The sequence below is a fragment of the Carya illinoinensis genome, chromosome 15 (genome assembly GCF_018687715.1).
Source record: "Carya illinoinensis cultivar Pawnee chromosome 15, C.illinoinensisPawnee_v1, whole genome shotgun sequence".
Classification (NCBI taxonomy): domain Eukaryota; kingdom Viridiplantae; phylum Streptophyta; class Magnoliopsida; order Fagales; family Juglandaceae; genus Carya; species Carya illinoinensis.
Genome location: NC_056766.1, coordinates 20,729,747 through 20,743,038, shown reverse-complemented (window position 1 = coordinate 20,743,038; position 13,292 = coordinate 20,729,747). Strand labels below are relative to the sequence as shown.

At 35.1% G+C, this 13,292-nt stretch overlaps 1 protein-coding gene across 1 annotated transcript; it reads right to left on the bottom strand.

Annotated features, from left to right (window-relative positions):
• Window positions 1–6,461: 6,461 nt before the first annotated feature.
• On the bottom strand, window positions 6,462–8,338 carry LOC122297591 (solute carrier family 25 member 44-like). The gene has a single exon (XM_043107701.1). It carries the CDS (start codon window positions 7,663–7,665, stop codon window positions 6,634–6,636), a length of 1,032 nt encoding a protein of 343 aa, XP_042963635.1. The 5' UTR covers window positions 7,666–8,338; the 3' UTR covers window positions 6,462–6,633.
• Between the last annotated feature and the right edge of the window lie 4,954 nt (window positions 8,339–13,292).

Sequence of the window (13,292 nt, the reverse complement as noted above, 5' to 3'; positions counted from 1 at the left end):
TCTGATACAAAAGCTGATAGTGGGTAGGTTATCAGAAAACACTCCCCAATGAGTGAAATAAGAACAATACAGCACAAACAATATCTCTCAAAATGAATAAGGATTAAGGCTCAATGCTTAGAGAAGAGAGAATGAAAGTTTTGAATGAATGTTGTATGCTCTGGATGTTGTGAATGTGAAACTCTCAAATGATCTATTTATAGGCATATGAGACTTCATATTCAAATTTAAAAAGATTCACATGTCAAAGACAACATCATTCACTTTTTCAAAAAATTCAAATAAAAGGTTCTTCTTTTTCAATTGTCAAAGACAACATCATTCACTTTTTCAAAAAAATCAAACCTAATCTTTTACTTTTGGCATATGACAAAATGAGCACACTTTCCTTTTCAAAAAATTCAAACCTAATCTTTTACTTTTTGTATATGACAAAATGAGCACACTTTACTTTTCAAATATTTCAAACAAAATCATCTACCTTTTGTATAAATCTAAAAAAGCATCAATTACTTTTGAAAATATTCAAATAAAACATGCACATGTGAAAGATGACAATCAATCATCTTTAATATTTTCAAAGTTCAACCCTTTAATCAAGGCATGCACATGTAAAAGATGACAATCAATCATCTTTCAAAATTTTCAAATTTAATTTTCAAAAATATTCATGCACATGTAGAAAATGTATTTTAATGCTTTATGATGAAATATTAATTTTGAGCATTAATCCTAATTTCGAATTTTAAGAGATTTACAACATTACTCTATGACTTTAATGTCAACTTGTTTCCTTCTTGCTCATGCTTGGTTCTTTGATGTGCTTGATTCCATTGTGTGAACAACTTGAGCTTGAAACTCCTTTATTCTTTGAATTCATTTGTTATCATCAAAATCCATGTGTAGATTTATAATCACATGAAACTTAAAAACTTGAGTTCAACAGGCTTCATGTACATACCTAAGGCATTACATTGTTCCTCATACATCCCTCTCATCTCAGCAAATGTGGGACACTCTTGGGCAAGGTGATCTACCCCACCACACACAAAACATCGTCTAAAAGACTCTGCATGATTAGCCACGTGTGTTGGCTTTAAGTCTTTATTCTTCAACACCTCTAGCTCCCTAGTGAGCATCTTAACCTTAGCCTTTAGGTTATCTTCTTCCCGGAGATGGTAAATTCCACCAAAATTTAGGTTTCCTGCAGGTCGTGACCTATTTGTACTCTCAGTAGCACTAGGTCCAGTCCAAGTGTGAGCTTTTTCAGCAAGTTCATTGAGGTATTCTATGGCCTCATCAGGATCTTTTTGTAAGAACTCACAATTACACATCATCTCTACAAATTGACGCTCTCTAGGTGTAAGTCCCTCATAAAAATAGCTCACTAAATAAGTAATTAAAGAAATTAAAGAAAAATATTAAATAAGTAATATAAAACAAAGATTAATTTAAAATGTAAATTAAAGTGAAGTAAAGTGATTAACAGAAAAAATACTCAAATTTGACAAACAGTAGAGCGTCGGGAATCCCTTGCACAAATCTGGTATTTTAATTATTCTTAATTCATTGGATAACTCAATTAGGAACTCAATTCCCGCAATTCCCAATCGGAAGGTATAGATTTATAAACCAGACTTAAATCAAATGTAACCCTTTGAAAAAACATTCACCACTTTTAAAAAACGTGAATTACTACCCCTATTGATAAAATCCAATGACGACAATATACTCAGGAAGCGATATTGCAGCAAAAAACTAAATCAATATAGATAAATAATTGATCCAAACATAATCAAAGAACTAATCCATTCAATAGAAAAAAGCATGATTGAATCCATAAACACAATAAATTCTATGATTATTCGGAGAAGAAAACATCAACGATAAATTGAGAATGATAAAACAAAAGAGTTTTAGCGATTGAAAATCAAATACATGAATTAACAATAAATTAGAAATACCATCTAATGTGCAAGTTCATCCCTAACCCTACTTGAGAATTTAGTTACGTATAAATATAATGGACAACAAAAATCTCCAGAGAAAACTGAAGCGAACGGTGGCCATGGAAGTGATTTTCTCCTCTCTTCAGATCTGCCTCTTGTGCCTCTTCCTCCCCTCCATTTTGTGCTAATGATATGCTTGTATAGGCTAAGAAAGAAACCCTAATGTCCTCTTGATTTCCACATAAAAAAATCGCCTAAATTTTAAGACTTATATTGGTAGCCACATACACCCTTCAGGATTTCGAACTTGGAAATTCTTATTAGAGACAAAGTTATAGCCATTTAAGATATCTTTCTAATGCATTAAGAATCGCATCAATCCGATATGTGAGTAAAAGGATACAGTCAAAATACTAAAAGTATGTCCAGATTGTCCCTAGCGAATTTCGGACTTGGACTTCTTGTGGTCTCATTTTGTAATTTTTTTTTCTTTTTATTTTCTTCCAACTTGATCTCAAACCCCATGAATGTCCTCCTTTAAATTTGACTGGGCTTGACTTGCTCTTTTATAAACTCTGAAATTAGACATAAAAAAAGCTGCTTAGGAGTATCCCAACGTAAATAGAAATTCAATTTAAGAATACACATTAATTCCTATGATTTCTATTCATATTTTAGAATTTTAGTCAAATAATAGGGTATATAGAGTACTCTTTCGCACACTCATCAGGTGTAATGACATGAATTTGAATGGTTAATAGTATGTGGAAGTAATTTAATCAAGTGATTAAACACTAGGCTAAAATCACCTTCATTTTGGTTTGGGAAACCATTTAGGGTTTTGGTTTCCACAAGGTATTTGGAATCTTAATTGGATCTCAAATATTTGGGGTCTTACCAGGATTGAAACCCACTTTGGTTTGGCACAATAAATGAATGCTTGGATGGAGTAGTGTTTGGTTTAGATGTCATGATCACAATACTTGATTTTTCTTCATTTCCATCTCATGGTTCATTTTGGTGTCAAGTGTTCTAAACTATTGACCAAGTGTAGTTAAAATCTTGCTAAGTGTCCAAATAAAACTTATCTAAACTGAGTTGGACAATCCACATTGTGATATGAAAACAACTGGACTTCGTGCCACATGGCGCTAGTACTATTCACTCAAAAAATTGTGAAAATAATTTATACCATAAAACCCTAAATAATCCTACAAAACTAGAAGTGCACTTCTCAAATTTCGACTCCTAAGTGCTTCGAATAAATTTAAATGCGTTTTTTAAACAGCTATTGTCCAAAAGATGATAATTAATCTATATTACGTTGTAAAATCTTAAATATTCATCTTAGACTAATGACATAAGTTGTTTCTCATTTTTGCACTCCTAAGTACTTAAAATAATTAATAAATCGTGTTTCCGACACTTAAGTGGGTAAGAAATTGACTATGCTAACAGATTAAAATCTACGCGATTGCATGATTTATGAGACATTTCCAGAATTTTCACGACATACCTAAAGCCTAAAGAATTTCTAGCATGCTGTTACCTAGAGTGTAACATCATACTAATAAGCTTAATGAGACTCTTGTCCCTTGTATCTTCGAGTCACATTAGTTGTTGTTTTTGACCACCAGTCATTCTTCTCTTTTTATGGAGTTAGTTTGACCCCCAGTCTGTTTCTCTTGGCTTTTACCTACAATAGTTTTCTTTGATTTATTCTCCACCTGCTTCCGCTCCGATTCCCTTGGGACGATTAATGCTTGTACTCTAATTGAATTAAAGATATTTTTATAAAATAACTTGTAAAATATAATCATTTTATTAAAATACGCCCAATTTAAAATATAGTTGTAAAAATATCATACGGAAGAGTTGTGTGACTATGGTCCGCTTCTTATAAACGCATTAACGAATGCAGCGTACTCTAATCGATTTCCTCATGGGTTGTACCGACAATTTCCTAACCTTAACCGACAAGGAGTCCTAATGCTCTTTTCGACGTAAAGCGTTCCCCATCTGCCCATCAAGGTTCAGGATTCAGGCTTGAGATAGATATTACTCCGGACGCCTAGGTTAGGCCCATTGTTTCTGCAGGGAATAACTGTACATAGCTATTCGTGATTTGGTAATCATAAAGGCAATGGCGGCATGATGGTCCATAGAAACGTGTATTGGCAAATGGTTTTCCCTTACCGTATAGGCCAGTGGCTTTGTCATGTACTTTATTTGGTTTGGGCAAAGATAATATGAAATAAAATAAAATAAAATAGTTTTAAATAAAAAATAAAAGAAAGATAAAATATTTTTAAAATATTATTATTATTTTGAAATTTATAAAACTTGAATTGAAATTTAAAAATGTTAAATTATTTATTATATTAGAGCATACTACTCTGTCGCCTGAATAGTATCGTTCTATTTGACTGTTAAGTCACTTTTTAATTTTTTATTTTTATTTTTCTTTACAAATTTTTTAAATATATTTAAATATTTTTAAAAAATAAAAAAATATATCAATATATTTAAAATCGCTTGTTTAATCCGTAAGTAAAAAGAAAATCCATGAGCGGTCAATTATAATGGTACACTATAGGCATCATAGTAGTTTTTATTTAGTTATTATATTTTATTTAAAAATAGATAAGATTAAATAGTTTCTAAATCTAAACATGATCTGCAGACTAATAAAAAAGACTATTAAATAACTACAAAACAATAGTACCAATAGTACTGATAAAGATTCCGTAATAAACCCTAGTTTTGAGAGTTTGCATCGCTCCCAATGCTTTTGTCACGTATAAAATTGTTGGTCTCATATCGTGTCCTTTTAACTTTTTCTTTTGAGTAAGTTAATATAATTTCTGTGCTTCTCTCTTGGGGAAAAAAATAAGTTTATTATTAAAAAATATAGATTTTTTTGACAACCCCAACAATATCCCGAAGAACATCCCGAAAAAAGATTCCGAGCACTGCATTTCAAATTTTTTTTTATATATTTTTTAATCTTCATAAACATTAAAAAAATAAAAAAAAACGATATTATTTAAAACTTTTTTCTTAATTACTAAGTAAAAAAAAAAATCGAGACATAAATTTGGGAAACTTTTTCGGTGGAAGTAGTGTTTTTTTTTTAATGTATATTTTAAATTTATTCATTTTTCTTTTAAAGGGAGCTATGCGAGATTTACATGTTTTAAAATTGTAAATATCATTTCTCTTTTATTTTTAACTATGCATAAACAGTAAAGGATTTCGCCTATTTCGTGCTGATTCAATTTTCTTCTCCGGGTACCAATCAATTTCCTAAACTGATACATTACAATATTGGAGTAGACAATGCGTAAGTGGTTGAAGATAAAATTAGGATGAAGGAGAATTTTAGGGATGGACTGAACGAGGAAGCTTTCAACGGGTGCCTTCAAAATTAGTATGTCCATTACCCAATATTCCTTGTTTCTTTGAGAGTCATTAAGGCAGCTTTGCTTCCCCTACACCTTGTCCTTTAGCCTCTTGTTCATGTGTACAGACTGCTAACTCAATAGTAAGCTATCCCATGACCACCCTTTTCTTGACTGCTAACTCAACAGTAAGCTATCCCATAACAACCCTTTTCTTATTTTTTTAAGTAGAACGTGTACCTAGGCCTCTACAAAGCTGAATCTATATGTCTAGAGAAATATTTTAATCACAAATAAATTCTACAAAGTAAAATAACTTGAAAACTACTTTTTATTATAAAGTAGATTTAACGTATCATATGAAGTCATGCCAATTTGTAGATTTACTTTAAAAAATTTTTTGTAATTATAATACTTCCCTGTTACAAGGGATCTTAATGCGTGATGCACGGCGTCGAAGAGTCGTGAAGAAAAAAATGCATGCATCGAGATATAGTGATCTCTTTCTATGTGCTTTGAGATCTAAAAGTTTGATGAAAATTTCCTTTTAATGTTCCCCATGGTTTTGATATCAAACCATGGGAACATGAGAACAAATTAATTGCTATATTTTGTTTTACACTTCTGTCTGTCTGTTTGTGCCTTCCTTTGTATATGTGCACATGCAGCAGCGACTTATTTACTACAATATACATGATAACATACCAAAAAAAAAAAAAAAAAAAAAAAAAAAGGAAAAGATTAATTGGGACAGAGAGCAAAACAAGGACAAGGCATTGTCTCACGTCAATGGATTCATTAAAGTTATATGACAGGGAGATGACCTCCAAAGTTCGTTGTTTCTTTCTGCAAAAGCTTTCAAAACATATGAATGGTGAAAGAAATGTCTGCAATTTCCACTTGGTATGTGAAATATTTTCCACCAAAAATCCATTCTTTCTGGCTGCTACTTTGACAAAACTACATAATCTTGTTTGTCCATGATTCAGACTGCAGTTTCCATCATTATGACATAACGTGGTGCTATATCAATATGTAATAATTCTGAGTAAGTTGAGTTACATCATAATTTGGTACAGTACCTCCATTGTTTACCCTTTCAAAGAAGTAATTTTTCTGAACAGAGTTCGTTCTTTTAAAGATGGGGCAAACACCATACAATTTTACAGCAACGAGGAGCAATCTACGATTCCCATTCTAATCAAACACTCTGAAAGCGAATTTAAGGGGGGGAACAAACATGAATTTACATTATCGGAAGCATGAAAAAAAAAAATCTGAATTCATGCGGTAAAGCTGTCTTGCCGCTTGGTAGACATACGTTTCAAGAATTCATAGGTAGTGATCATGGTTGTTGCAGACATAGACATTGAAGCCCACCTTGGACCCAACCCTCTATAACAAGCCCTAAATCCAGCATCCTTCACCAAGGTTCTAACTGTCTGCACAACCGTCAGGGGCCTTTTTTCTTCGCCGTCCAAAACCTGCAATCTTGTCTTAATCGTGTCGAGTGGCATAGTGATTACAGCCGAAATTCCACTCGCCATAGCAGCACACAATCCCTGCACTGCCACCGTTGCTTTCGAATCTGGCCTAAAACTGTAATCATCTTTATCCTTTTTACCCATATAGCAACCAAAACCACTCCAAATAAGCCTTTGTGTAACAGAGTAAGAAGCCCACCAAACTGCATTCGATGGCGCATACATTAATATGGAAATCCCAAATCCCCTATACAATCCTCTTGGACCGTCTGCAATGAGAATCTTCCTAAAAGCATCAATCCCATTACTGTACCTACTAGAATTTATATGGGGAGCGATATTCTTGCCGCTATTTTCGCAACCCTGAACCATTAGTCTTTGGCTCACAACATCAATAGGGGTCCAAATCAATTGGGCAGCCATGGCAGAGCTCAAGCCAGCGGCAGCGTTAGCTATAGCCGTGGCCGTAGTATCTGAAAAACCTAATCTCACAGTGACAGTCCCAACATTACTCTTGGTGACCTCAAGCGCCGCCATGTAAAGCGCTCGAGCCGGGATCGTACCCATTAAAGATGTACCAAAACCCCTATAAAACCCCCTCAAACCCTCGTAGCGCATGATGCCAAAGGACATTTTGAGACAAGAAATTGGAATAGGAGAAACCTGTTGACGGGTCTTCAAGACGACGATGGGATAAAGAGCTGCCGATACACCCGAAAACAAAGCGGCACCGAGAAAGAAGAACCTGGATTTGTCGAGCATATGCCAATCTATATCAGATGGGATATGGATCTCTGAAGCCGAATCATCCTCGGCTGCGCCCAAGCTCATCTTCGCCACTTTGAGCAAGAAATCAAGCTCTGGTCCTCCTAGCTATCTGGTGAACTAGATCCTGATCTAAGCTATTGACCAATCTATCAAACAACTATCTTACTGGATAACTGGAGAAAGCAAGCTCTGCTCGTCCTTTCTGGACGGTTCAAGTGGAAGTCTAACAAGGTAAGATAAGATGGATTGAACTGTACTTATGGCGTCAGTGAAGCAAGCTAATTATGGTGACGGATTTGTTTTTCTTTTCTCGCTATTTCCAAAGGTGGATCGAGCATATCTGGGTAGAATAAGCCGATTCAGAAGCGGCAGTTATTCTTACCAGAGATCATGGGTTTGTATCAACTTTTCTTCCAGCTCCCTTCTGAGAAAACCAACTTGGTGATCAAAATCTTGGATGCGATGAGTGTTCTGGAGAGAGAGAGAGAGAGAGAGAACTTTAACGGAAAAAACAGGACAAGATAAATTGATTTCAGCAGGGGTTCGGCAGATCGAGGAAGCAGACACGTGTTGGTTATCAGGTCGATTGCCTTTCGAGATTTTGAGCCCTTTTATCTTTGTGCGTACATATGGTAGATGAGTTCTGACACATTCTTGATGTTCGAGTTTCTTCGTTTCTGTGGGTGGTGATCGCCTAACTGATATCCACAACGAAAAATAGGAGCGAGTAGTTTTGTCAAGTTGGGCTCTGTACTTGCTCTTATTATTGTTATTGCTTAAGTGGATAGAGAAGGCCCACTGCAAGACAAAGAGGAGTCAACACCACCACAGATAAGAAAAAGAAAAGACGGAGTCGTGTGCCCCACTCTTCACCTAAATATAAGCAGACTAATATTATTTACAATAGTAGAATATTATATAATTTTTTTGAATAAAAATAGAATTTATTATTAAAAAATTTATTTTTTATGTAAATTTTATATTTATTTATTTTTTTAAAGAAATTATATAATATTTAATTATTCCACGATTATAAATATTATTTTTCATATAATTGTCGGTTTATAAGAAATTGAATTTTTATTGTGATTTTTTTAATAATTAAATTTTATTAAAAAAATTATTATTAAAAATTTGTTTATTAATTGATAAACATGCATTTATTACAAAAATTTTCAATAAAATTAGTCTCAATTTGACACTTCTAAAAAAAGCTGGCTTTAGTTTTCTTTTGAGTGTTTAGATTTTTTATAAATTTATTAAATATATAATTTATTTAAAAAAATCTTTAAACTATTAAAAATAAACACAAAACTTCACCATGAAACAAGACTTGCCTATTTGAATATCCTCATATCCCAAACAGAAGCCCTCTCATGAGATTAAATCACTCTTGAACGCAATAAAAGTTGCAGAGACAATCTCCAACCGCGCTCTCTTAGGTAAACTGATATCCTCAAGATCATTAAACAAACACACATTTCACACCATTCTCAAAGCAGTATGGAGTTTCATCTTGGGACTTATCATAGAAGATCTAGGCATCAATACCTACCACTTCACCTTCCCATTCCAGCAAGACAAAAACCACGTCTTCTACCAATGACCTTAGAACTTTAAAGGGTATCATATGATCCTGAAAGAGTGGCATCTAGGTCTCAGTTTAAACAAAATCGACCTCCAACTTTCAGCATTATGGGTGCAAATACTTGACTTACCGTTGGAAATGATGACTTGGAGTAATGTAGAAAAAATTGGCAAGGAAATGGGAAGGCTGCTAGAAATAGACCCCATAACAACATCCACCATCACTGTAAAAAAGTTTATGAGCATTAGGGTTGAAATAGACACCACAAAACTACTCATCGATGGTTTCTTGATGTCAAGAGTTCGCAGAATCTGAGCAAAGATTGCATTAAAATACGAGCACCTCTCAGAGTTCTGTTACATGTGTGGATGTTTAGGCCATGTTCAACAATCCTGCCCCATTTATATGAAAAATATTATAGAGCTACCCTATGGTCAAGACATGAGAGTAGAAGGTCAAGATTTTAGCATGTAGTACAAAGCGGGCAAAGTAATGGGACCAACTGCAAGAATCGAGCCTCATCTCTTTGAACCCCAGCTTCTCTCCCTCCCATCATAATTAGAGAACAAATGGACCTTGAAAAAAACTCAGGAAATCGGTTTGAAGCTCAAGCAAAAGGAAAAGAAAAAAATCTTTGGAACACCAATCACGGTTAAAAGCTTCCATCCTAACCAACAAATCAGTGTCAACAGCTCTTCACGTATCAAGGGAGATACTGTTCATCTTCATCTCGTAGCACATCCATGCAACGAAGCCTCTTCATGCAGATCGGACAAGACATGTGGCGCCCATATGAGGTATTAGACAAACTCTACTGTAGTCCTTAATAAGCCAAAATGTGGATACATCACTTAAATCCCTGCAAATTCCTAGTCAACACCTAGTCACTCCATAGAGTCTAATCGGTTCCCCTTTCCCAGTAAACACCCCAATTTTTTTTGAACAAATGGCCCAGACAACAGAAAAAAAAGTACATTACAATTCCTCACTCTCAACAGCCATTTCTCCCTTCTGGTACCCCACATTTAAATACTCGAGGTGGCCTTAAGAAAAATATTGAATTGCCCCAACCAAATAAGCCACAATCATCCATAATCAAACAGCTATTAACCCAACTTCAAACAAACACAAGCCCAATACTTAACCGCCCACTCTGATCTGGCCCAAAAAACACTCAACCTAGCAAACACAATGTATCCCTCATTGTGAGCCCATCAAGAAGGGTTTGCTTGGCTTTCAGCCCAGTCCCTCAAAGCTTAAACCCAACCATTCTAACAACCCAGCCAACAACCATTATTACCCCCTTCAACCAAGCCCATCATACAAGAAATTACCCAAGTCCAAGATGAATCAACCAACCCTTTTGTGAACCTCCTTGCCAAACTGAATGAAGACCTCACTGTAATAACTCAAAACAAACTGAATTTGCCCCTTCCTCAAACTGTGTCCATTCCACCATCACCCACCCAAAAACTTCCACAAACTGATACTCCAAAATTTAAAAAGAGGAATAATGCATCATTAGAAGAGTTCAGAGCCAAAGCTACTCCCAATCCCACCAAAAAAGTGACACCAATACAAAGCAACAACAAAAAAACACTCAAGGAACAAAGGAAATAGCAGAAGCAATGAAGAAAGAAGGAAAAAAAAAGCCGTAGTCCATTTCTTTAAGAGCAGCAGATTCAGCCCTTACAAGAAGCCAAATTAAGAACAACCAGGTAACAACTTTGTAGCCCAGACTATGAATTTGTTCCCTCTTAATCCAATGATCAAAGTGGTAGGGTCCAATCTACTACCAGCTCACCCATGAAGCTACTGACATAGAATTGCCGAGGCTTAGGCCGGCCCTGTGCAATTAGAAGTCAGAAGGCCAGCATTAGGATTCAAAATCCAGATGCAATTTTCCTCTGTGAAACTCTAGTGCTACATGGTTAATACTGCATGTATTGTATATAGGCTAGGTTTTTCCCAGTATGTACATTTTCCCCCATCTGGGAAATGAGGTAGTCTCATGTTCCTATGATGTGGTGGTTTAGACATTGATGTTGTTCTTGTTTCTTGTAATATATTATCTATGTTGGTGTATTCAGATCCTGGCCATAACCTTTGGTTGCTAAATCTCGTTTATTGCCCTACTCAACACTAAAAGAAAATTCATTTCTAGGATAAACTCAACTCTATAACAGATGCCTACCCAGCTCCCATCTTAGCAATAGGAGACTTCAATTCTGTACTAACTCAATTCAAGAAAATAGGGGGCAGACCGAAAGCAAATTCATCAAACCATTCAGGTCTTCCACTCTATATGAATAATCACGGTTTCATAGATTTAAGATTTTCGGGTCCAAAGTTTACTTGGTCTAACAATAGGCATGGTTCCCACAACATACAAGAAAAGACTTGATCGAGGTATCATGAACCTTCAATAGAGCAATTTATTTCCGAATGCCTCAAACAAAACTCTTACAAGATCTGCTTCCAACCACTCTCCCATGATCCTAAACACTATTAGCTCTCATAACTCTCCAAAGTTTTTTAAAATTTGAGAAATTTTGGGCTAGAGATTTCTCAAATGTTGAGGTAGTAAAAAGAGCTTGGAATATGATTGTAAATGGTACCCCAGCTTAAGTCCCAATAAAGAAGTCGAAAGCAACAAAACTAGCCCTAAAACAATGGAATAAAATTTGCTTTGGCCACATCCAAACTGAGATCAATAAAATCAACAGCACCTTTACAACAATCCAAAGCCAACTCCCTAATATGAATAATATCATTAGGGAAGAGAACTTAAAGGAAAACTTGAATGAGCTCTTGAGAAGAGAATAATCCCTCTAGCACCAAAAACCTAGGGTCACTTGGCTTACCACAACAAAACTTAACACAAGATTTTTCCATGCCTCAACTTCCATAAGAAGGAGAAAAAATAAAATCGAATGTCTTAAAATAGGACTTGGGAAATGGACCTCGGACCAAATGAGCATCAACCAAATCTTTTAGGATCACTTCAATAACATTTTCAAAACTTCCAACCTTGAATTTCCAGAAGATCTTGAAAACCTCTTTCCTAAAAAAATACGAACATGGAGAATCAATTTCTCTGTCAAATTCCTTCTGAGGAAGAGATTTTGAGTGCTATTGGCCAAACACATCCCACCAAAGCTCCAAGACCAGATGAACTCATAGGGTTTTTTATAAATTCTACTAGGACGTAATACAAGTGGACATCCTGGCGATAAATAATTTCTTTACACAGGGCAAGATGCTTAAAGAATGGAACCATACTAACATTGCCCTCGTCCCAAAAGCTAATAGCCCTAATGCTCCACATCATTTATGCTCGATAAGCCTCTCCAATGTTTATTACAAAATAATTACAAAAACTCCCACGAACAGACTCAAAACCATTCTACCAAAAATAATATCTCAATTCCAAACTGTTTTTGTCCCGAGAAGATTAATTCAAGAAAATACAATCATGGTCTAGAAAAATTTTCATCTCTTAAAACAAAAGCAAGGCAGAAAAAGACTGATGGCCATTAGGATAGATATGGAAAAGGCCTTCGCTGATATGGAATGGTCATTTATCTTATTAATCTTCAAGGCTCTTGACTTCAACCAAACATGGGTAAACTAGATCAAAGAATGTATATCCACAATCTTATACTTCATCCTCATTAATGGATCCCTCATTGGCTTTCTTTACCCCTCACAAGAAATACAACAAGGTGACTACTTATACCCCTTCTTATTTATACTTGGGAGCAAAGTACTTTCAAGATTGATCATTTATGGAAGAAATGAAAAATAATATTGAGGTATCAGTTACACAAGAAGGGGTCCTTCAGTATCACACCTCTTATTCGCTGACGACCTTATCCTTTTTGGCAAGGCAACCCCACAAAATGCCAAAACTTTTGCTCAATGTCTTGACACTTACACTTCCTAGTCCGGCCAAAGAATCAACCATGGAAAATCCTCAATCCACTTCAACAGCAATACCCCAAACCACACCCTAGGACTTCCTCTCTATGTTGGCATGGAGAAAAAAAACATTCAAGAAATTAAAGAAAAATCCAAAGTAGACTCCAAGGTTGGAAAACAA

Bases quoted from the DNA above. Each gene is read 5' to 3' on its own strand.
- LOC122297591 (XM_043107701.1), bottom strand. From the start codon at position 7,665: ATGAGCTTGGGCGCAGCCGAGGATGATTCGGCTTCAGAGATCCATATC.